The 24,544-nt window shown below is 42.6% G+C and overlaps 1 protein-coding gene across 3 annotated transcripts in view; it reads right to left on the bottom strand.

Moving 5' to 3' along the window:
• The window catches only part of TIAM2 (TIAM Rac1 associated GEF 2), a 168,646-nt gene that overhangs the window by 59,928 nt on the left and 84,174 nt on the right, over positions 1 to 24,544 (bottom strand). For all 3 annotated transcript variants that reach the window (XM_032160946.2, XM_058435617.1, XM_032160955.2), the window contains 5 exons: positions 21,590 to 21,751; positions 19,416 to 19,520; positions 19,102 to 19,180; positions 16,330 to 16,422; positions 15,149 to 15,412 (listed from right to left, as the gene is read on the bottom strand). In XM_032160946.2, the coding sequence (XP_032016837.1) occupies positions 15,149 to 15,412; positions 16,330 to 16,422; positions 19,102 to 19,180; positions 19,416 to 19,520; positions 21,590 to 21,751 (703 nt within the window). The remainder of the gene's footprint in view (positions 1 to 15,148; positions 15,413 to 16,329; positions 16,423 to 19,101; positions 19,181 to 19,415; positions 19,521 to 21,589; positions 21,752 to 24,544) is intronic.

The raw sequence follows: 24,544 nt of genomic DNA, 5'->3' as shown, positions 1-24,544 counted from the left end.
CTGGAGTGCAGTGGCATGATCTCAGCTCATCGCAACCTCTGCCTCCCGGGTTCAAGTGATTCCCCTGTCTCAGCCCTCCGAGTAGCTGGGATTACAGGCACGCGCCACCATGTCTGGCTAATTTTGTATTTTTAGTAAAGATGGGGTTTCTCCATGTTGGTCAGGCTGATCTCGAACTCCCGACCTCAGGTGATCTGCCCGCCTTGGCTTCCCAAAGTGCTGGGATTACAGGTGTGAGCCACTGCGCCCAGCCTCATTAAGAGATTTCTAACAACCTTCCTTTCACTCAATAGCTATTTACTCAATGCCTGCTATTTTTACCAAGAATTGTGCTGCCTGCTGTGTCTGAAACATCCTTTATACTCTTCAAAGTCCCTGTTTTCAAGGGATTGTCAGTAGTAGGTTAATTAGGACAGGCACACAGAGAGCGATATTGCAAGGCAACTTTCATATCAGGCATACAGACAAAATGCTTTCAGAGTTCAAAAGAGGAAGAGCCCATGATTCTGCCAGTGTAACATGCAAGCAGCCCCATACTTCTCACAGACTACAATTGTAAAAGAGAAGCATGAAAGGTGAGTATTTAGATTCTGTGAACTTCTACTCCCAGAGATCCCAAAAAATGGTAAAACTTCTATTTGTGCTGCACCTTTTAAACAGACCTAACACATGTATTAATTTTCTCCTCTTTCCCTGGTGAACACATACTGACTTGCTCAGTGATATGGTTTGGCTGTGTTCCCATCCAAAGCTCATCTTGAATTATAGTTCCCATAATCCCCACCTGTCCTGGGAGGGACCCGGTGGGAGGTAATTTAATCTTGGGCATGGTTACTTCCATGCTGTTCTGGTGATAGCGAGCTCAAACGAGATCTGATGGTTTCACAAGGGGCTTTCCCCCTTTTGGTCGGGACTTCTGCTTGCTGCCGCCATGTGAAGAAGGACATGGTTGCTTCCCCTTCCGCCATGATTGTAAGTTTCCTGAGGCCTCCCCAGACCTGCAGAACTGTGAGTCAATTAAACCTCTTTCTTTTATAAATCAGTCTCGGGTATGTCTGTATTAGCAGCATGAGAACAGACTAATACATTCAAGGTCAAAGAACATCCATATGGAGCTAAAGTCTTGCTGGCTGGACACACCCAGTGACTGGCATTTTGGGGTCATGGGTATTAAGCTTAGGAAAGCTAGGCTTCTTATCAACATTTTCAGCCCCCATTTTTCCTCAATCATTTGTATAAAATAATAATGACAAAATTCAATAAATGTTCAAATAATGTTGCTAATACTGCTATGCAAAGATGCCTAAACTTCACAAAAGAATGGCATGGCCATTCATCAACTGAAACATGAAAGACAGAATTAGATTCACAAATGGCAATTTAGGAGAAAATAACTAGTGTTTGGAAAGAAAAATGTTAAAATGTGGAGGATCACATGTCCTTTCATTCAGCAGTTTCCAAGTGCTTCACTGGGAAGTCCAGATTTGGCAGCAAGCCCACTGGGAGACTTCTGGAAGGAGGGGGCATCCTGCCGCTCTAGAAACTGTGGAATAGCACCTGCTCACTCCCCAGGGCAGCTGGCCAGAGCTAACAGAAGATACACAATAATTTTGCTAACAATTTCATGTGCTTTTTTCCAAATAACCTTTTCCAGAGCTACCAACTAGTAACAAAATGGGATAATTTGAACTTTGTCACATTTTCCCATGACATGTTAAAGATGTTAACAGCCAAATGCAAGAAAGGATAAAAGATAAATGGATTTATATGAGATTGGATAATTTATAAATAATCATAGATGAGTATGGTAGGGCAGAAATAAATTTATAAGATACAACAGATCAGAACTAAATTGTCTGAAATGAAAGGAATTGATGTGCTACAATTTGTATTTCAAAGCCTATTGATTTATTCTCCTATAAACAAATATGTGTATGCCTTACACTATGAGTGGACATCTTTAAAGGGGTAACGTGTCACTCAAATTTCCTCCCTTTCTCTTTATGTTGCTAATTTTGATGAATTTAATGTAATTTTACAGATACGTTTTCATTGTACTTTCATTTACCATTTAGAGCATCTTCTAGATAAGATTATTAAGATTCCCAATCATAGAGTAACTCCCGCTTCCCAACACTATCCAATCTAGAGAAAAGACCAATATGCCTTTTAAAATTTCCCCCCTTTCTCTTTCTTTTGCTAATTTTGGTGCCTCTTATGGAGCTTTACAGATGGGTGTTCATTTCAAAACGGTTTTGAAAGCAGGTGAAATATTCAACAGGAACAGAGGTTAACCACAAGGAGCTCCCAAAACAATTCCTCATCTTTCCCCAAAGCTGCTCCACACCCATCTTCCTATTTTAACTGATGGAAATTCCAACCTTCTGGATGCTCTGGCCAAAACCTGGGGGGTCACCCGACCCCTCTCCTTCCAGTCTCTGGGCAAGCTCTGTTGGCTGTACTGCCACTGCCACCACCCCAAGCAGACCCCACTCCCTCACCTCTCACCTGGGTGACAGCAAAGCCTCTGTTCCGCCACTTCAGTCTATTTTCAACAACACTCATTGATGCTTACCAGTCACTCAGCAGATCATGTCACTACTTCTCTGCTCCTCCTTCTCTGCAATGGCTCCTCCTCCCTTCCCTCCAATAAATGGACCTCACAATGGTCTTTGAGGCCAGCCCGATCTGGCCTCACACTTCCTCTGGGCCTCACCTCTCACTGCTCTGCTCTTCCCTTGCCCTTCCAGGCACACCTGCCAAAAAACAGCCCACATCGGGGCACATGTGATTGCTCCCTCAGCCTAGAAGGCTTTGCCCCCTGACGGCCACGTGGCCCCATCCCTTACCTCCCACAAGCCTGTGCTCCTAGGTGTCCAATGTTCCCTGAGCACTACTGGCCTGCCTTGTGCACAACTGCAACCAGCCTGGTCCCTACTCCCCATCCCTCCCACCCTGATCAATTTTCGTTCCATCACATTTATCATCCGTTGAGTACATTATATAACTTATTGTGAGGTTCCTGCTTACTCTGTATGTCCACACACTAAAATACAAGTAAGCTCCACGTGGGCAAGGATGCTTTTTTACCTGCTGTGTTCACTGTTTATCTCTAGCACTCCTAGATCAATGCCTGACACAACAGGCAGTAACTAAATACTTGTTAAACCAGAGAAAAGTAAAATGAGAGAAAAGTAAAATGAGAGAAAAATATTTTTCTCCAGAGATCACTGGTTTCTCAGCTTGGCCTCACTGTGTTCTTCACAGGTGATGGGTACCTACCATGGGGTAAAAAAATGCAAATCTCATGTCATGAACCTAATTTATGTGCCTGAATTCAGGATTAAGTATGGAAGTTCATTTCTCACCTTGAAGGCAAAAAATTCTCAAATTATTTGCACCCAGATTCAATCTCAAGGTATAAACAAAGCCACAGCTCCCTTCTTAGCTACAAGTTTTATTTTGCACACCTTAAATAAGCCACATTTTATATATAACATAAGCCTTAGAATCTTGTTGAAAAATAAAGTTAATGTTTGTATTAATCCATTCTCACGCTGCTAATAAAGACATCCCTGAGACTGGGTAATATATAAAATGAAGAGGTTTAATTGACTCACAGTTCCACAGGGCTGGGGAGGCCTCAGGAAACTTACAATCATGGTGGAAGGAGATGCAAACATGTCTTTCTTCACATGATGGCAGCAAGAAGAATCAGTGCCCAGCAAAGGGGGAAGCCCCTTACAAAATGATCAGATCTAATGAGACCTCACTCACTATCACGAGAACAGCATGGGGGAAACTGCCCCCATAATTCAATTATCTCTACCTCGTCCCTCCTATGACACGTGGGGATTAAGGGAACTACAATTCAAGATGAGATTTGGGTGGGGACACAGCCAAATCATGTCAATGTTGAAATGTTTAAAGTGGAAGACCTGGGGTTTTCTTCTTTCTCATATTCTGAGTCCTGTTGTTCCTATATCCTCTACTCATTTATTCAAATGTTCAAACAAATGTTTGTTGAATGACTCTACTTATGTGCCCAGTGATTTATTGGTGACAAATACAAGACAGAGTCCCTGTAAAAAAAGGAAGACAGAGTATCTCCACCTACCTATGTGCTCCGAGGGAGGAAAGGGCAGGGACTGCCTGCCACGCTGTGCCACCCACCTCTCAGCTCACTGCTGCCCGGCCACCCTTCGTCATCTCTTAGGGGACTAGAAGCAGCTGCAATGCCCTTCCCTGGCTGGCACTGGGGCTGCCTGTCTTTCTAACCTACAAATCTGACCCACCATACCCTGATCATCTTTTCCCTGTGGATCTTTACATCCAGGCTTCTCACGGCTCCCTGGACCCTTTGTCACCTGGCCCTGCTCACCTGTCTCACCCTACCTTCCCCTCTTCCCCATTTGCACCTGAGTCTCCAACCGTCTAAGTTACTCACACACCTCCCCACAGCTAGGCAGCCCTGGCCTCCTCCCGGCTTCTCTGCACCTGGAACGCTCTATGCCCCCTCATCTACCTTCTTATTCCCTAGGGGTTAACACAGGTGAGACCCTCCCTGGAGAGTGGCCCTGATTAACCTGGAACATGAGTTTTCCGCTCCTCTGTGTTGTGGCTCCGTATGTATCGGAACAGCCCTTCTCCAGGTGTGGTCTGTAGACTCCGGGGGTCACTGAGACCCTTCCAAGGAGTCCACAAGTTGAAAATTATTTTCTGAAAAATGTCAAATGCCATTTGCCTTTTGCTCTCTGAGGACATGTGCACTGATGGTGCAAAGCATCTGCTGCTGTCTCAGCACAAATCAGGCAGGAACACCAAACTGCGCTCAGCATCACTGCGCTCTTCATTGCCACACTCTTACATTTAAAAACGCGCCAGCTTCACTTACGAATGTCCTCAATGGAGCAGCAAAAATTGGTAATTTTCCTAAATCTCCACCCTTGGAACATGTTCAGGAAGCACACATACAACTCGTCAGCTGCACACCCAAGCACAATCGTAGCATTGAGGAAAAACATATGTACAACTGTGTTGGGAGCAGAACTAACTGCTTTTTTTCAAGAACCACAATTTTTACTTGGAAAATAAAGGTGAGAAAAAAACATTTTCTTTAAAATGAACAAAATGAGCCTGACAGTATTGGTAGATATAATTCAAACTGTCCAACAAAAATCAGAATCTTGGAAAATTTGTATCTGCCACCGTGAGCTTCCCAATGCTTTTCCAATGAGATCTGAGTGTGACATTTTTTTTAAGACAAGGTCTCACTCTGTCACCCAGGCTGAGTGCAATGGCACAAGCACAGCTCACTGAAGCCTCAACCTCCCAGACTCAAGCAATTCTCCCACCTCAGCCTCCTGAGTAGCTGGGACTACAGGCACAAGCCACCATGCCCGGCTAAGTTTTTATTTTCTGTAGAGATAGGATCTCACTACGTTGCCCAGGCTGGTCTCAATCTCCTGGCCTCAAGCCATCCTCCCGCCTCGGCCTCCCAAAATCCTGGGATTACAGGTGTGAGCCACTATGACTGGCCTGAAAGTGATTTTTAATACTGTGAAATGAAATGTCCACATTTGGAAGATCTATATAACGTAGTGACCCCATATTTCCAAATAAACAATGCATGTTATGAAATCATGCTTGAGTAAAAGATCTATTTCAAGTGCAAGATAGGCCAATGAATTGTAATGTTACCAAATAAGAGAAGTCCACCAATAATGCCTCAGGTTCCACATTGCAGCCAACCTCGAAGAAATGGCCACTTGCTGAGTTTGGGAGCACATGAAAGAATATCCACAGTTGTCTGAAAGGAGTATCAAAATACTCCTCCCTTTTCCAACTACATTTATCTGTATAAGAATGAATTTATATATATATAAAGAATGAATCTGTATAAGAATTCTTTAAATAACTTCCACCAAAGCAATACACTGCAACAGACTGAATGTAGATGCTGATATGAGAATCTAGCTTTCTTCTATTAAGAAGCACATTAAAGAAATTTGCAAAAATGTAAAATAAGGCTACTCGTCTAAGTTTTTTTTTTTTTGGTTTAAGGAGACACTGCATTAAAAGTATGTTTATTGTGTTTACATAAAAATGGATCCACTATTGTTATGTTAAAATAAATTAATAAACATTTTGGACATTTCTCAGTTTAAATTTCTAATATAGTCAATATCAGTAGATACAGATGTAGCCCACATAACTAAAGCTCTTTGGGGCCCTCAATAATTTTTAACAGTAAAGCGTCCAGAAAGAGACCGACAAGTCCGTAAAGAGAACAGTAAAACTAGAGTAATGACAATGGTGGATTATGATTGCTGTCTGTACACACGTCTGCCTCCAGACCATAGCACCCCGAATACCAGAACTGTGTTGCTGTTTTTTCATGTTTGTATCTCTGCCATCAAACACGATGCTTGACATGTAAACCCAGTTTATTACCTTACAGTTCTGAAAATCAGAAGACTAAGGCCACAGGGCTGTGTTCTATCTGGAGGCTCTAAGGGAGGACTCCTTACATCCCTTTTCCAAATTCGAGAGGCCACCTGCATTCCTTGGCTCGTGGCTGTCACCTCTCTCCCTCCCTCATCACATTTACTTCTCTGATTCTGACCCTTCTCCCTCCCTCTAATAAGGACCCTTGAGATTACACTGGGCCCCCCACATAATCCATGAAAATCCGCCCCCCATCTCAAGATAATTAACTTAATCACATCTTCAAAGTCTTTTGAAATTTAAAATCCCTTTTGCCATATTCACAGGTTCTGGGGATTCGAATGTGGACGTGTTTGGGGTGGGCCGTTACTCTGTCCACCATAGCCATGTACTAAGACAACGGAGTAAAAACAAGACAGAAAAATACCCGACTATTTTCCCCAATTTTTGTTGTCGTTGTTGTTTTTCATGAGACAGAGTCTCGCTCTGTCATCCAGGCTGGAATGCAGTGGCCCAATCTTGGCTCACTACAACCTCCACCTCCTGGGTTCAAGCGATTCTCCTGCCTCAGCCTCCCGAGTGATAGCTTGAACTACAGGTGTGTGCCACAACACCTGGCTAATTTTTGTATTTTTAGTAAAGACAGGGTTTCACCGTGTGGCACAGGCTAGCCTTGAACTGCTGAGCTCAAATGATCGGCCTGCCTCAGCCTCCCAAAGTCCTGGGATTACAGGCATAAGCCACCGTGCCCAGCCAATTTTCCCCAATATTTAGAATTCTCCAGGCCAGGATGAGAAAGAAACTACGAACAACGACGACCTCTGGAAGAGACACTGCATGGCTAAGAACAGCGTAGGAGGAATGTGCCTACATATTCAACAAACACTTACATGGCCTTTACTATGTGCCAGGCAGTATCCAGTGCTTTCCAAATACTAGTCCATTGCTCCCACAAAAATCCCAGACCATTTTACAGTTGCGAAAACTAAGCTTTCAGGTTAAGTGACTCGCCCAAGGTCACACAGGTAGTGAGTAGGAGAGGCTGGCGCTAGGACCTGAACCAGGTCGTCAGATGGTGTCCATGCTCTTCACCACTGCCCGATGTAGCTTAGGGGGACTTAGCTGTCACCGTTTACCCTTCTACACTGCTGGCATTTCGTACCATGCAAATGTATTACCAATCTGAAAAAGTGAAGATAGTGTCACGATACAGTTATCTCTCAACATGAGAGCTAGAAAGATTATCATACTTGGTCCTTCCCAATGATCTCACTTCCTTCATAGGCAGGAATAAAGTGAGAAATGTAATTCATTTTCAAGCCCCTTACAAAAGAAGGGGGAAAAAAATAGAAACACAAACAAGCACCATTTGGCAGCCAGTACTCATAACACCGACAGGAAAGTGAGATCTTTTTTTTTTTTTCCTTTTCCTTATGTAACAGGCTGTAAAGTTTCCTCTTCTCAGCAGCCAATAGTTTCACAGAACTACTGCTTCATAGAGAGCTGGCTCACTCTACCTTCACAGGAGACCTGCCTGGCATCCCAAACTCTCAAATGTCTATCAAAAGTGGCAGAGCCAACAGATATTTCACACAGTGTGCTTCAGAGAACTTCTGCAGATTTTTATCTGAAAGTTGTATTTATAGTTAATGTTCGGAGACAAACGCCAAGACTGATTTTTACTCAAAATGCTGGAAACGTTTATTTAACATCTCTCCTCCTGACCCTCATACTGCCTGGTCCTCTTTGCCATGGGGTGTCCCCTCCCCACCAGCTGTCCCTGTCACAGGCCAGCAGGATGTTAATCCATCTACCTCACCCCTAAAGGGGACCACTGAGGACCACACTTTAGTGGAGACAGCTTCCCAATGCTGAGGAAGACTTAGGTTTTATAGAGAACATATAGGGGTTCCTTTATTCACTCTTTCCTCTGAAACATTTGAGTATTTATTTTATAAGGGACTTCTGATCATTCAACACAACAATAAGATCCAAAGGAATGAAGCTAGAGTGGTGGGATGAGAGAGGTGACAGGCAGGAGCAAGCTTTTCAAGTCACACACACACCCCAGTGGCCATCAAATGAGCAGACAAGTTCTCTGTATTTTATAGAAGGCAGGGGGAAGTAGTAATACAATACTCATTAGTTAGTTAATTAGCTAGTTGGTTTTTCAGATACATGCAATGATATGTTATAAATTCCTGGAATTCAGGGTTTTCTACAATCTGGCCCCAATAGACTTTCCAATCTTTCTTCCCGTGACCTCTACATGCAGCCTGTGTCTTCCAGCTTGCTTGCTCTATGTGAAATGCCCTTCCCTCCACCAAGTCCCCCCACCACACACCTCCAGGTCCACAGCCTGTCCATCTGCAGTGCTGAGATCAAACACAAACCCTTCCAGAAACTGTCCTCTGACGCTGATGCTGAGAGCCCTGTGCCTTGCTTCTGGGTGCCTTTGCTCTTGTAAAACAGAAAAATCAGTGGGAATCCCACCTCTGACCTCTAATTCTCTTCATTGCAACTGTATTTTTTTTCCTTTGGAGCCAGGAATTATTTACAAGTGTTTTACAATTCAACTATGAGCTTCTTGAGAGTATGAAATAATGTGTAATTCACCTTTATGTACCTTCAACATTTAACAAAAGGTTATCTGTTAAATATACAAGTGAATAAATAAATGAGAATAAGAAAAAGAGAATCAAACAAAACTAAGTTTTATAAGGAAATTAGTATCCAAGGATCTTAATTTTTTCCACTACGAACAGAAAGCCACACGCTCACTTCCACACGGATGGAAATGAAACCGATCTTCAGCACAGACAAAACAAACTTGTAATTCTGAGACCGAAGTTCTGTGTCCTGGTAAAACCAGTATTTCCCAATCAGATTGTTTTCTGATTTAAAAAAAAAAAAAAAGTACCACTCATCTTTAGGAACACTAATATGTTTTTACATCTGGAAATCTGGGGTGTCAGCCAGCCAGACTCAGTAATAGCAGTTTTACACACAAACAGAGCATTCTCTGAGCTAAATGCTGTTAGTCATTCTAAACAGGCAATGGAAGCCAAAATGCCCTCACTCTCATCAACAGGAAATAAGTGGGTTTGCCACTTCAGAGCTGGCTCTGTAATTCTTTTCCCTGGTGAGAAGCTATATAATGGACACATGCATTCCCAAGAGCAATTCATTCCAAAGAGCAAATTTACATCTAAGTGGCTTCTGGTAGCTTGAGACTCAACGCTGCTCACAGCAATTTAAAAAAAGAATGATTCAAAGGGGGCGTGGAGGCTAAAATAGAACCTCAGGCTGCAATTATCTTCATCATCTGGTAAGCATGTGTTGGATTTATATCGTCTAAATGGAAGGAGGAACATAGGTCTTTTCTATTTTGTTCCCTATTAAATATACCTCCAATCCTAACAAGGTGGGATTAATGGCTGTTTATAGATGGAGAATTCATTAATGCGACAAGTTCAGTGTTTACATAAAGACTTTGTTTGGAAACTCTATGCCCAATGAGACTTTCTTAAAGGCTGCTGGAATGTTTCAAAAGATGGCAAACACTAGAAAAGGGATTTTCATACATAAATCACAAATACGGCATTAACAGGATCCCAGTATAAACAGGTCTGGCCCGTCCAGTCCCTTCAATGGTCGCCTTGTTGGCTCTAAAATAACACTGGCCTCTTTGGGGAATTCCAGTGGTAAAATTAATTCTCTCTATAAAAAGTTTTTACAGACGATATTTCCGCTCAAGTCAAATACAGCCTATGGACATTTCCTCTCTCCACTGTGAATAACCAGAACAGAAATTTAAGCCCTTCAAGGCAAAATCAAACGGTCATTCATTTCTTAGGGAACAGAGGAACTTCATACTGAACCCTCATCAACTCTCCATATATTCCTGTCTCTTCCGCTCCTCACAGAGAATCACAGGCATAGTGGAGTGAAGCTGGTGAATGCTGGAAGTTCTTTGCTTCCTAGTGTAAGCGATTTGCCAAAAGGAACATGGTGTCTTCCAAGCATGGGCTGAGCAACAAATGAGGTGAGCTAAGAGTCAACTGCCTGCATTCTGAGTGCACGAGGAAAGACAATGGTGGAGGTTTGGGACACACAATTCCTAAGAACACACATGCGCAACAGCGATCATGTGCTGGGAACCTTACGCATATTACCTCATTCCATCCTCAAAACCTCGGCATAGAAGGCCTCAGGAAACAGTAAGTCCTACTGCCTCAGTTCAGGCCACCTCTTTTAGACTAATGGCCAAGGGGTAGCGGGAGCGCTCAAGCCAGCCCCGGGGCTGCTCTCCAGTCAGTGCAGGCTAGAGAGGCTGGCTCTCCAGGGCTGCCTTCCACACCTGTGCAAGTTAAAAATGGGGCTTGCGGCGGGGCACAGTGACTCACATGTGTAATCCCAGCACTTTGGGAGGTCGAGGTGGGCAGATCACCTGAGGTTGGGAGTTCGAGACCAGCCTGACCAACATGGAGAAACTTCGTCTCTACCAAAAAAACAAAATTAGCCAGGCGTGGTGGTGTATGCCTGTAATCCCAGCTACTCGGGAGGCTGAGGCAGGAGAATCACTTGAACCAGGAGGTGGAGGTTGCGGTGAGCCGAGATTGCACCATTGCACTCCAGCCTGGGCAACAGGAGCAAAACTCCATCTCAAAAAAAAAAAAAAAAATGGTGGGCCGGGTGGGGGAGGAGAGGTTGCACTGCCCCGAGCCTCCTGCAGGGGGTGCACCGACAGCAAAACCCTGGAGTGCATGTTCACTAAGCTTAGCAGGTGAGTCTTGGGCACTAGGAAGTTTGAGACCCATTTTCCTAAACATTATTCGTATCAATGAATGTCAAATACTGCAAGGATGCTTCTTTTCTAGAAAAGCAGAACCTTAATAGCAACCCACAAGCAACACCCTAGCTTCCTGGGACCTGCTACTGTTACCAACACTTCTTTCAGTCAAAGATTCATTAGATATAGAGCTATAGACAGAGACAGATTTTTTTTCCCACTTGAAACTGATCAAGAGACAAAAGTCAAGCAACATAAACTTCAGGATATGACTGAAAGCCCTGAACTCTGTGTAGCTTGTTCCCAGGGCCCCCCACACATGTTAAGTGCTCGACAGGGGGCTATAAATATTCCGCTTAGATGGTCAACATAAGCCCAAACAAGTGCTTAAGGCTTTCCTTTTCGTCTTTCTGATATTCTTCTAATTTCTATTTTAAAAAAACAGGTCTTCTTTCCCAGAGAGGCAGCCATTTGGTTTTTATAGCAAGCAAAGGATTGGCTTCTCTGGAAAAGCAAACAGAACTTTCCTTCTTTTCAAGTACATGGTTGCCTTCTAGCAATGCCAAGGGAAAGTGGAATTTAGGGAAACGCAGGCTCTCAAATGGCCGGCCACTGCTAAGTTATAATTCAAAGTATTAAAAACTGTTTTTCAAAGTCATTTAAATTTTTGATTTCCATAAATTTTAACTTTTTTAGTTAAAAAACGGGATTACTGTTTTCTAATTCATTGCAAAAGCAAATCAGGGTAATTTTTAATAAAATAGGAAGCAAAGGAGAGGGAGGAGGAGGAGAAGCACGTTTTCAGAATTCCTGCCAAGTAAAACACTGGGCTGAACATGCCACAGACAGGAACGCCCCCAAACTCACAGGGTCCACAGGGGCAGGGGAGAAACATTATCCTCTGGATGAGAAAAGTGAGGCCAAGCATCTTCATTCAGGCTCCCCTAAAAGCAGAGTCTGAGTCGAGGGCTTGGGTATGGAAATTTATTTAGAAGGTGACCCCGAGATTCCCGAAGGAGGGGTTAGGGACAGTGAGGCAGGAAGGGCAGGAAGCCCACGGGAGGTGTGAAAGCGAGGCTGCTGTGTACAGCTGGAACTCATTCCAGGGCCCATCTGCAGAGCTGTGTGGACTGCACACCTCAGAACCGTTTCCACCAGGGTAAAGAGGCTGGGGTAGCATCCGCCAAAGCCCAGAACTCCCTGGGTGAGTCAAAAAACCCGTATAGGGCAGCCCAGGACCTGAACCCACGTCTGACTCAAAACCTGTATGCTTGTTACCATGCCACCTCTCAGAGTTTCCACAAACACAGGCTTCTCTTGTCATTCAGATGTTGCATATGAATGAGAGACCTGGTCTTTTTTCACTTTTATCTTTTACTCCACCCACCTACCCTTATTTTCTTTTCCCCTCAACCTTCACAATGGAAGACTTCCTTCTCAGATGTTTGCCCACAGGCATGTAACTTCCTTCACAAGCAAGGCAACTACCTCAAAAAGAAAAAGAAAAGTCTGTTTGTGGTGTCTGGGGAAGGAGTCTGCTGGGGCTGTTTTTTCCAGCCCAAGCAACATCACTATGGAACAGCCACCTGGAGCTTAGGAGAGGGGAGGAACGGTAAAGCTCAGGGCAGAGGCGGGCAGGGCGCTGCCTGGGAGAGCACAGTCTTGCTAGGACACCAGGAAAGGGTTAGTGGCTCCCACTAGGCTGGTAGTGGAAGAACCTGCAAGGTTCCATCAGGAGGACGTGATGTGGACAAGCACCGTGCCTGCCTGGCTAACTAAGCTCTCTGTCCACACACACACAGGCTGTAAAGGATTAGACAGTCCGAATGGCTGCCTAAGATGAGTAATAGAATAGCTATTTAACAGATCCAGGACTGCCTCTTTATTCTGTTTCCTTGCAAATAAATAAATACATAAATACATAAAAGTGGCTTAACTCACCTGCTTGATCCTTACTATTTAAAAAAAAATTAAAAAGAAAAGAAAAACGACTGGGTGCGGTTGCTTATACCTGTAATCCCAGCACTTTGGGAGGCTGAGGGGGGTGGATCGCTTGAGGTCCGAAGTTCAAGACCAGCCTGGCCAACATGGTGAAACCCCGTCTCTATTAAAAATGCAAAAACTAGCCAGGCGTGGTGGCACGTTCCTGTAGTCCCAGCTACTTCAGAGGCTGAGGCAAGGGAATCACTTGAAACCGGGAGGTGGAGGTTGCACTAAGCCAAGATTGTGCCACTGCACTCCAGCCTGGGTGGCACAGCAAGACTGTCTCAAAAAAAAAAAAAAAAAAAAAAGGTAAATTTGCCCCTTTCTCTGCTTTCTGTAGGAATTCACTCCCGCAAGTACCAAAAGTATTATAGCCTCTGTGGCAATTTCTTATTATGATAAAATACATAGAGACATAACACAGGTAGTGAATGTATCCCTCAAGAGTAATGAATCCAACAAATGGACACATGTATGTATTATGTGGAATACTCAGGCCCATAACAGCAGCCCAGGGTAGCTGAATGATGGCCCTAATATACCCAAGTAATTAATAAGTTCCATCATCATTTTTGTTTTATGACATTCACTTTTATATGCCAATAATCCATTTAATGGCATTTTAAATTAGAGGAAAGCCCCAAGAGAGGAGGAGAAAGCACGAGATACCTTATTGAATCACAAATCTTACCATCTGATTTTTTAATTCCAAAAATGACCTAATAAACTTCCTTTATAATTAAATCAATCCTAACAACTTCTCTTTGGTGTTTTTCATTCATTTTTGGTAATCATGCAGAGATTTCAATTGGAAATCCATTATCATCGTAATTAAGTATAAAAATTGCTCTGTGCTCTCCCAAGAAAAAGACCCCACACTTGGTCTCCCCTGGAGCTTGACCCAGGCTCTCCAGAGGTATAAAGCGAAACTACTGGTTTTCAGTACTCACCGGAGCCTCTAATTTACTTGACTGCAGCACATGAAATACACATGAATGATAAACTCAAAACTTCAGACCCTCAAATGAGTTCCTCATATGGAAGTCTTACCGTGAGAAAAATATACTGGCACACAGTTTTTCATTTTTAGGACTTCACAAAGTTTTAAAATTCATGACCTACATTAAAAGTTTGCTGTTTACTGGCCAGGCACAGTGGCTCATGCCTGTAATCCCAGCGCTCTGGGAGACCAAGGCAGGTAGATCACCTGAGGTTAGGAGTTTGAGACCAGTCTGGGCAACATGGTGAAACCCCACCTCTACTAAAAATACAAAAATTAGCCAGGCATGATGGTACACGTCTGTAATCTCAGCTACTCAGGAGGCTGAGGCACAAGAATCTCTTGAACCCGGGAGACAGAGGTTGCAGTGAGCCGAGATTGTGCCACTGCACTCCAGCCTGGGCGACAGAGTGAGACTCTGTCTCAAAAAAAAAATAAAAATAAATTTTAAAAAAGAAAGTTTGCTGTTTATTAAGAAAGTAGTACTTAACAAAAGATATAACTGAACTGAAACGCATGGGCTGTTCTAAGAACCCAACAGAAGACTGCAAGATGGTTGTGCCTTAGATTCAACTAAATAAGAAAAATCTTTCCACTTTGGCATTTATGCAGGCTTTCATCTGCCTTCAATCACAGAGGAACTACAAGACTAAACATTATGGGTGATTTTTAAAGAGTCCGTGATTTTTTTTTAAATGTTATTTTGTGCAAAAATAATCATTTTCTATTTTCATGAAAGCGCTATAATTACTAAAATGCATGAAATTTTGATAAAATCTACTCCAGTTGGCATCTGTGTTCTTCTAATAAATTAGAAAACATTCTTTGAACAGCTTAAATAATCTGAGTTTGCAAGCAAAATTACAGCCTAAAAATATTGGCTGTTGATCCCAGCAGTTAAGAAGGAAGACAGAACAAAGCCTTACCATTGGCTGTATTCTTTTTAAAGTTATCCAGGAATTCCTCCAGCAGTTGGGACTGGTTAGGAGGGGGCAGCAGACTCTTCTGGTCCCTGGAGAACAGGTCACTGTCCGACCAGGATGTACATAGGGTTGCTTTTGTGTCCAGAGGCCGGGCAATCAGAGTGAGTCCCACGCTCTTCTCAGAAAACAGGGCCTCCATCTGCTTAAGGTCAAGATCAGACACAGCTTCCCCATTTAAGGTCATGATCTCATTGCCCTTCCTCAGCCCTGAGAAAAAGGAAGGAGAAACAGAAAAAAGAGAGAGGGATTACTGTGAGAAATATTTTCAGATGAAAGACGGCTGCAAACTCAAACCATGTACTCATAGGGACTGTTTTGTTTGTTGCTTTCTTCAAAGAAAGTGCCAGCCGGGCACAGTAGCAGGCTCCTGTAGTCCCTGCTAATCAGGAGGCAGAGATGGGAAGATCACTTGAGCCCAGGAGTTGGAGGCCAGCCTGAGGCTATATAGCAAGACTCCGTCTTTTAAATAAGAAAAACAAAAAAGAATTAAAGGGCCAAAATGTATAGTATTTAGATGCCACTAAGAGCAAAACAAATGTTAGCTCTCTCACAGCTACTATTAGAAGAAACAGTTTGAAAGATCTCAGCTCACTGCAACCTCTGTATCCCAGGTTCAAGAGATTCTTGTGCCTCAGCCTCCTGAGAACCACTCATTCGTTGTTTTTTCTAGTGTTCCCATGTTAACTTTGTTCCATCCGTGTCTGCCTGTCTGTCTCACACTCTCTTCCTCCTTCCCTCTATCTGTCTATATATATATATGTATACACTTTCTCTCTTTTAAACACACACACACATGCTCTCTCTCTATATAGGCATATGCATTTTCTTTCTTTTCTCTCTCTCTGTCCTTTTCTATGGAGGCAGGAGTCTCACTCTATCTCCCAGGCTGGTCTTGGGCTCCTGGGCTCAAGCAATCCTCCCATCCTCCCACCTCAGCCTCCTGAGCAGCTGGGTTTATGGGAGCGAGCCGCTGTGTTTGGTCTCATTTCCAATTAAACTCTTACGTTTACTTTCTTTAAAATTCCAGGAGAAACCTTTTTCTGACAAAACTGTAAGAAGAAACCTTCACTGGCCAGACTGTATTCTACAGTTTCAAATTAAGAGGCACGGTGTGCCACACGGACCTTCCCCATACGCCAGGCCATCGGGAAGAACGTCGCTTATAAATATCCGGCTGAGATGCTGATGCTCATCCACCTGCGCTGTCACTGCAAACCCTAGGAATGAAAATAAAAGGAAAAAGCAAGTCTCAACCCACCACACTCAATTCCTCCAACCACATCGGCAGTATCTCTTTGAACATCTTTTCTCATAAGGACAGTATGTTGAGAAAGTCTAAATTACAACTATTTTGAAAGTACAAATATCTTGCAGGGTCAGAAAAAGAAAAATGTCAGACGAGAGGCTTAAGAAATATAAAAACATAACTTCTATTCAAAAGGTGAGACCATGCACCCACGTGCATAACAGCATAATTCACAATAGCCAAGAGGTGGGAATAACCCAACTGTCTGTCAATAGATGGATGGATAAGCAAAATGTGATCTATGCATACAGTGGAGTATCATTCAGTGTTAACACGGAAAAATATCTTGGCATATGCTACAATTTGGGTGAACTTTGAGGAGAATATGCTAAGTAAAATAAGCCAGTCACAAATAGACAACACAGTATGATACTATTTATATTAGTAGCTAGAGCAGTCAACTTCAGAGAGGTGGAAAGTATTAATAGAAAGGTGATTGCTAGGGGAATTCCGAGAGATACAAACTATTAACAAACTGGTGGTTGCCAGGGGCTGGGGGAAGGATAGTATGAGGATTTGGTGTTAAATGGGTACAGAGTTCAGTTTTACAAGACGAAAAGATTTCTACAGATAGGTGATGGTAGCACAATATTGTGAATGTATTTAACATCACAAAACTGTACAACTAAAAGTGGTCAAGATGATAAATTTTATGTTATATGCCTATTACCACAATTAAAAATTTAGGCGAATTTAACAGCAAAAAATACTCTTACTGAAATACATGAAATTCAGTTCAATACAACAAATAATTGTTGAGAAACAACTATGTTTGGGGTTGAGCATTTTAAAAAGGTGAAAAAATGCTTGGGTGAATACAGTGCTTGCCCTAAATACGTAAGACTACATGCAAATCCTAGGCAGACCTTCCCTCTTCTGAATGCATGGCTCCTGACTTAGCGTCCCCCTCTGTGATGCCACAGTGAGGAGCGCAGGTTTCCATGTCTTGCGCTCTAATACAGTCCCCTAATACGGAGAGTTCTTTGAGGACAGCAAGAATGTCCTGCTCCCCAGGTCTCTCTGTGACCCCAGCAGAGCCTGGCAGATTATGGTCTCACCAGAGAGTATCTTTGCAATGTCTTCATTCATCCATTCCAATACAAAGATGAACACAAATGGCAACCACAAAAAGCACAGTGAAGGCCAAGAGGAGGAGAAAAAAGGCCAAGAGGGCTTCAAAGGAAAAACCAACATAACATGGGATCCGGGCGCAGTGGCCCACACCTGTAATCCCAGCACTTTGGGAGGCTGAGGTGGGCGGATCACTTGAGTCCAGGAGTTCAAGAGCAGCCTGGCCAACATCTCTACTAAAAATACAAAAATTAGCCAGGCGTGGTGGCAGGCAAGGCACCTGTAATCCCAGCTACTTGGGAGGCTGAGGCAGGGAGAATTGCTTGAACCCAGGAGGCAGAGGTTGCAGTGAGCCAAGATCATGCCACTGCACTCCAAGCTGGGCAACAGAGCAAGACTCTGTCTCAAAAAAAATAAAAAATAAAAAAATAACGTGGGGGTCAGAAAAAATTATACAAATTTTTATCAAAAGAAGGCATCCTAAAAAGGACATTTTAACATCTTATAAACTTTTATTATTAGCTTGAATCATTTTAAGGAAAATAATCATGTATCAATATATTTAACAAGGTAAGAAATAGTGTTTCTATGGAGGTATTTACCAATCATTATCTAATCAAAGAGAAATGTAGGAAATGAAGTGACTTCAGAAGTACTGATCCTTAACTGTTTTTTTGTTTTGTTTTGTTTTGAGACGGAGTTTCGCTCTTGTCGCCCAGGCTAGAGTGCAGTGGCGCGATCTCGGCTTACGGCTCACTGCAACCTCTGCCTCCCAGGTTCAAGTGATTCTCCTGCCTCAGCCTCCTGAGAAGCTGGGATTACAGGCATGTACCACCACGCTTGGCTAATTTTGTATTTTTAGTAGAGACGGGGTTTCTCCATGTTGGTCAGGCTGGTCTCAAACTCCCGACCTCAGGTGATCTGCCCACCTTGGCCTCCCAAAGTACTGGGATTACAGGCGTGAGCCACGGTGCCCAGCTGACCCTTAACTGTTAAACTCAGGGAAGAAAAAAGGAAGTAAAGCTAAGGCAATCAGATACGGCTTCTTCAAGAAAGACCTTGAGTTAGTTCTTGAAGGACAGTAGGATTCATGTCATTAGAGAGGAGGGATGGGGGAAGAAAGAGGAAAGAAGGGGAGCATTCCAGGTGGGAAGAGAAAACTAAGAGCAAAGACACTAGAGATGAAAGCAACTGTCATATGAATCATGAGTTGATCTGCTCAGAGCAGCACCAGCACACAGTACATTCATTGTGTTATTAATCTATATTTTCAAATTCCCATCAATTTTATATTCATTCCATTTAATTCCTTTGGCATTTCCCTCTAATACTGATACCTATCTGTGTCGCCTGCTAATATCAATAAATAGAAACGAAGGAAGAGAAAGGAAGTTCAGAAACTATTGTCATATATTCTGAAAATGTGAATGTAAGGGGAAAAAAATTAAGTCCAAAGATACTGGGGCAAAGTAGGCAAAGACGAACCCAATTCCGTGAAAGGGGCATTCCTTACACTTACCAAAGTCACACACACTCCCAGTCTTCGTGAGCTGCACATCATAAACATTTAGTGGAAAGACTTCTATTTCATCATAAACCTGCAAAAGGTGAAAACAACAAAATCAGAGGATTTCATGTTATGATACCTTGAAAAATTACTTTGACACTATTTTTCATAATAAAACAAGAAAGCTATTAAGATACAGTTTATATAGAAACTGTTTCCAAACTAGATGCCAAATTTAAACAGAATTTTCCCCAAAAATGACATTTTTCAAAATCAAAGGGCCATAGATGTGGTTGTTTCCCTTCCTAAAGCTAGTGCACACTTACCTGTTCTTGCATATATTCATATGGTGCAGGGATGCAATACTCAACATTGTCATCTACTAATTTTCGAAGTTGTAGGCCATAATGGCTGGGTTCCAACTGCCTCATCTATAAAGAAAAAGACAGTTACTCAGATTTTAAATGCTCTTTCTAAATCCATCATTGATTAGCAGTCTCATTAAAAATCAAAGTAGAAATCTCTAAAAGAATACTGCATATAATTTGCTGAATTTAAACCTATATAAGAGCTCTAATTTAAATACTCGTATGCAGGCCAGGCGCAGCGGCTCACATCTGTAATCCCAGCACTTTGGGAGGCAAAGGCAGGTGGATCACTTGAGGTCAGGAGTTGGAGACCAGCCTAGCCAATACAGCAAAACGTCGACTATAGTAAAAATACAAAAATTTGCCAGGTGTAATGGCACACACCTATAATACCAGCTACTCGGGAGGCTGAGGCAGGAGAATCGATTGAACCCAGGAGGTGGAGGTTGCAGTGAGCTGAGATAGCACCACTGCACTCCAGCCTGGGTGACACAGCAAGACTCCATCTCAAATAAATAAATAAATAAATAAATACTTGTATGCAAAAAAGTAAAAGGTGACAATTATTTTTAAGAAGGTTTTCTCTGAACAATATTGCTTATGATTAAAGGCAAGAGATGCATTTTTAAGAGATTACGGTAGAACATATCTGATAGTAGAATAAATCTTACCAGCTCAGCAAATGCCATCTCTTTAGTTAGGTTGAGCCTAACCTTGTTTCTCATTACTAAAGTACAGAAATTTGTAAAATGTTAACAAATCTACAGACTTCAGAATTAAGAATGTCCTACTCCAAAAATTTTCAAAAGGAAAATGTGTACACACACACTCATATTTTCTCTCGCATGCATATTTTCAACAGTGAGAAACTTATCTCAGGCCTATGCTCTAACTGGGTCAAACTGACCCACTACATCTTCTTTTTTTTTTTTTTTTTTTTAATTTGAGACGGAGTCTTGCTCTGTGGCCCAGGCTGGAGTGCAGTGGAGCGATCTTGGCTTAAGGCAAGCTCCGCCTCCCAGGTTCACGTGATTCTCCTGCCTGCGCCTCCCGAATAGCTGGGACTACAGGCGCCCGCCACCATGCCCGGCTAATTTTTTGTATTTTTAGTAGAGATGGGGTTTCACCGTGTTAGCCAGGATGGTCTCGATCTCCAGACCTCGTCGGCCTCCCAAAGTGCTGGGATTACAGTCATGAGCCACTGCTCCCGGCCGACCCACTACTTCTGATACCCTTTATTACTCAGAAAATTATCAGTTTAATAGAGGATATCATTGGCATAGAACATTGTTGGTTTTCTGAATAAAAACGTTACATATGGGAGCAAAAGGAAATTAAGTTCATAAGGATACAAACTACATATAAATGTAGAGAATCCTAATGTTTCAAGTCAAAGTGAAAAGGGGGGACTAAAATTAAACATTTTTCACATTTATTAAGTGCACATGATTAAGCGTTACCAAACTCTATATGCCTTTTTCACCATGTCAACATATTTGATTGTATTTTCTCTGGAAACTTAAAACTATTTAAGCTCTACTACACCACCTGGTGGTCTAAAAGCTTCTGGTCTGATGTTGCTGAATATATTCATTCTCTCTCAGAGGGCTCTCTTTAAGCCTTACCATAAACTCCCTTTTCAGATCAGGAATTAAACCCAGTTTGAAAAATGAATAAAACATCATCTTATACGAATCTCCATAAAGCAACTGTGAATATATCAAGTTTCGTGTTTAATCTGGAGAAATCCGATAAAACTATTTAGGATTAAATTAAATTACCTCAAAGTTTATGCCGCCTTCTTATAACACACCATCTCTAAGTAACTTAAATAGCAACGGATTTCATAATTATTCTAGATATCAAAGTATACATAGAATTTCAGTAGATTAGCTCAGGTTCTTCATGAAAGTGTGGGATCATGACCTAATAACTCATTCTTCTAAAGAGATCAAGGAATAGAATGCAAATTAATCAATATGCTAGTAAATATATTAACTAATAAATATGCTAATATGTTCCCCGGCGTGGAAACTGGGCCCTTGAAAACCACACGAATTTAGAAGGCATGAGATTGCAACATTAATGATTATTTCTATTCAGAAGTATATTTCTGCAGCGAAATCCATTACCTTGCATGCCAAAGTCAAAATATCTTCTACTCTGTGCTCTGGCTTGATCCCCACAGTAACTCCGTGATTATCCTGAAAGTGGACATATGTCTGGATTTCCCATGTGTTGTCTCGGGGAGCACTGTCTACTGTTGAACCATATATGTGCAGAAGTTCGTCGACCTGTTTGTAGATGCCAAAAGAAAATGCAGACAAATTTGATTAACAAATGAAGGAAACCACCGGCCAAATGTCCTGTTCATTTATGAAGTATTTAGAGTAAACGCTCACACGCTTCACATCACTGGCTTCTCACAGCCCTCTGAGGCCAACAATGTTTCCTCACTCATTTTATCAGATGAAACTGCAGCCATGGGAAGCAGAGTGAAAGTCAGTGACTGCCTGTCCTGTGTTCTTTCTACTGTGTCGATTGGCCGCTTATGCCAAGTTAGAACAGCACAATCCAGCTGGGAACGGTGGCTCACTCCTGTAATCCCAACACTTTGGGAGGCCAAGGCAGGCGGATCACCTGAGGTCAGGAGTTCGAGACCAGCCTGGCCAACATGGTGAAACAGCGTCTCTACTAAAATACAAAAATTAGCCAGGGGTGGTGACGTGCACCTGTAGTCCCAGCTACTTGGGAAGCTGAGGCAGGAGAATCACTTGAACCTGGCAGGCAGAGGTTGTGAGCCAAGATCACACCACTGCACTCCAGCCTGGGCAACAGAATAAGAGTCTGTCTCAAAAAATAAAAAAAGAACACCGCAATCCATGTAAGGGCTGCTGAGTATCCACACTTACTGCTCTGGGATCATGGTTGAGAAGGGCCACGTGAAGCCTGCATCTAAGCCATAATCCCTCTCCGACCTCCCACTGAATTCCAGACACACCTTGTCCATGGCCACTGACATCTGCCTGCCATCCTGACCCTGAACTGCACTTAATCCAAGCACGAGCTTTCTCTTTTAAGTCTACCTGGTTTTTTTGTCCTTATTTCTTCTTTTTAATTTTAGCCTGACTCATCACTGACAGAAATCTATTTGTTCCTTAAAATTAACCCATAGTCCTGGGAAATCTTTTCTCTATCCTTCAGCTATCTCACACATAGACACTGTTGGAAAATCATCTCAAAGAATACCACCTTCAAGAAGCCTTTCCCAAAAAAGTTTAGTTTGCCAAACTACATCATCACAACAATTGCTGACTTCATGCTAATATGTCCTTTTGTAATTCATAACAAAAATAGCATACATTTCTTAAGCAATGTAGACATGTTTCTCTCTGGCTAGGTTCTTATATTCACATAGCAGTAAAGAAAAGATTTGGGGCTTTGAAATCAAAAATCACAGACTCTACCAGCAAAGTGTGGCCTAGGACAAGATTTACCTTGCTATGATTCAGCTCCTATTTTGTAAAAGAGGATATTATTAATATAATTCATATTGAAAAAATTACTTGTTACTTAAGTTTTGTGAGCAAAAGAGGTCACTTATGTGAAACACCTTACATACCAGAAAATGTCACCTGTAGATTCAGTACTATCACATTATTATATATCATTCATCATACTTTAAAGTTATCATTAATGGGTGGTTTTACTTTGAATTCCATGCATTTTTAAATACAAAGTAAAAGATCCTCCTACGTAGGATTTAAAAACTAGAAGAGACAGCATAAAGAAATTTAACAGAACAAAGCAAGGGAAAAATCCGTCTCTCTGTGTCATCTTTTTGAAAACACGGTGCTCAATTTTGAAGTGACATTTCCAGATCTGTCATGGATCTGTCGCTTTCAGTACATTTTTCTGGAAGGATGATCACAGCCAGAATGCACATCCCCACACATGCGAACGCCAAAGGAAAAGACAGGACCAGATGCAAGGAGCCAGGGGACGCTCTCTCCTAAAGGCTCTTGTCTTACACAGGTACATTTTTTTCTCTGGTTCATTCTCTCGGGTACTTTTCTTCTGGGCAATGATTTCAACCCGGTGCTTAGCAACAAACAGATGCTGCCTTAAAGGTGCAGGCCCCACCTCTGAAACCAGGCTTATTGAGAAGCAAACTAAAACCCAGCAGAGGTCACTGTGGAGTAAGAAACTTCACAAAGAACAAGGCCCGCAGGAAGTCACAGGCTCCCACTGAGGGTGGCAGAGCAATTTACTGCTGCACTTTTGGAGATCAGGAAAAACATAATTACGGATAAACAGGTGGGGGAAGGACATGAGCAGTACAAATTAACACTGTGCCTTCACGCCCTCTTGTTCTCACCGTTACTGACAATCAGAGAAAGACTGTATCACTGGCTGGGCGCCGTGGCTCACATCTGTAATTCCAGCACTTTGGGAGGTCAAGGCCAGTGGATCACCTAAGGTTATGAGTTCAAGACCAGCCTGGCCAACATGGTAAAACCCTATCTCTACTAAAAATAAAAATTATGCGGGCATGGTGGCACGTGTCTGTAGCCCCTGGGGCTACTCAGGAGGCTGAGGCAGGAGAATAGCTTGAACCAGGGAGGCAGAGGTTGCAGTGAGCCAAGACCGTGCCACTGCAATCCAGCCTGGGTGACAGAGGGAGGCTCCATCACAAAAAAAAAAAAAAAAAAAAAAAAAAGACTGCATCTCGTGAGGCCAAATGAAACAAGCTCTTGATGTGCCATGAGTTCACTCACCACTCACAACCAGCCCTCTCAGGAAGGCACCATCATCACTTCCTATGGAACAGGCAAGAAAAATATGGCTCAGGAAATTCTAGAAACTTGCCCAAGTTTACACAACTAGTGCCTATGGTACTCCGGGGATCTGAAGGGTGGAAGTCTGGCTTGAGCTGGTTCACACCACCACTATACTACACAGAATGCCCGCCTGGCAGTTAACTCCCTTTATATAAAATGGGTGCAACCTAAATTTCCTGATTACTTTCCATTATTCTACGCCACACACCATGTTCCCATTGAACAGAATGGCTCAGGGAACATTCC

The sequence above is a fragment of the Hylobates moloch genome, unplaced genomic scaffold (genome assembly GCF_009828535.3).
Source record: "Hylobates moloch isolate HMO894 unplaced genomic scaffold, HMol_V3 SCAFFOLD_2, whole genome shotgun sequence".
Lineage (NCBI taxonomy): Eukaryota > Metazoa > Chordata > Mammalia > Primates > Hylobatidae > Hylobates > Hylobates moloch.
The sequence above is the reverse complement of the archived record's forward strand: the minus strand, read 5'-3'. Positions and strand labels throughout refer to the sequence as shown.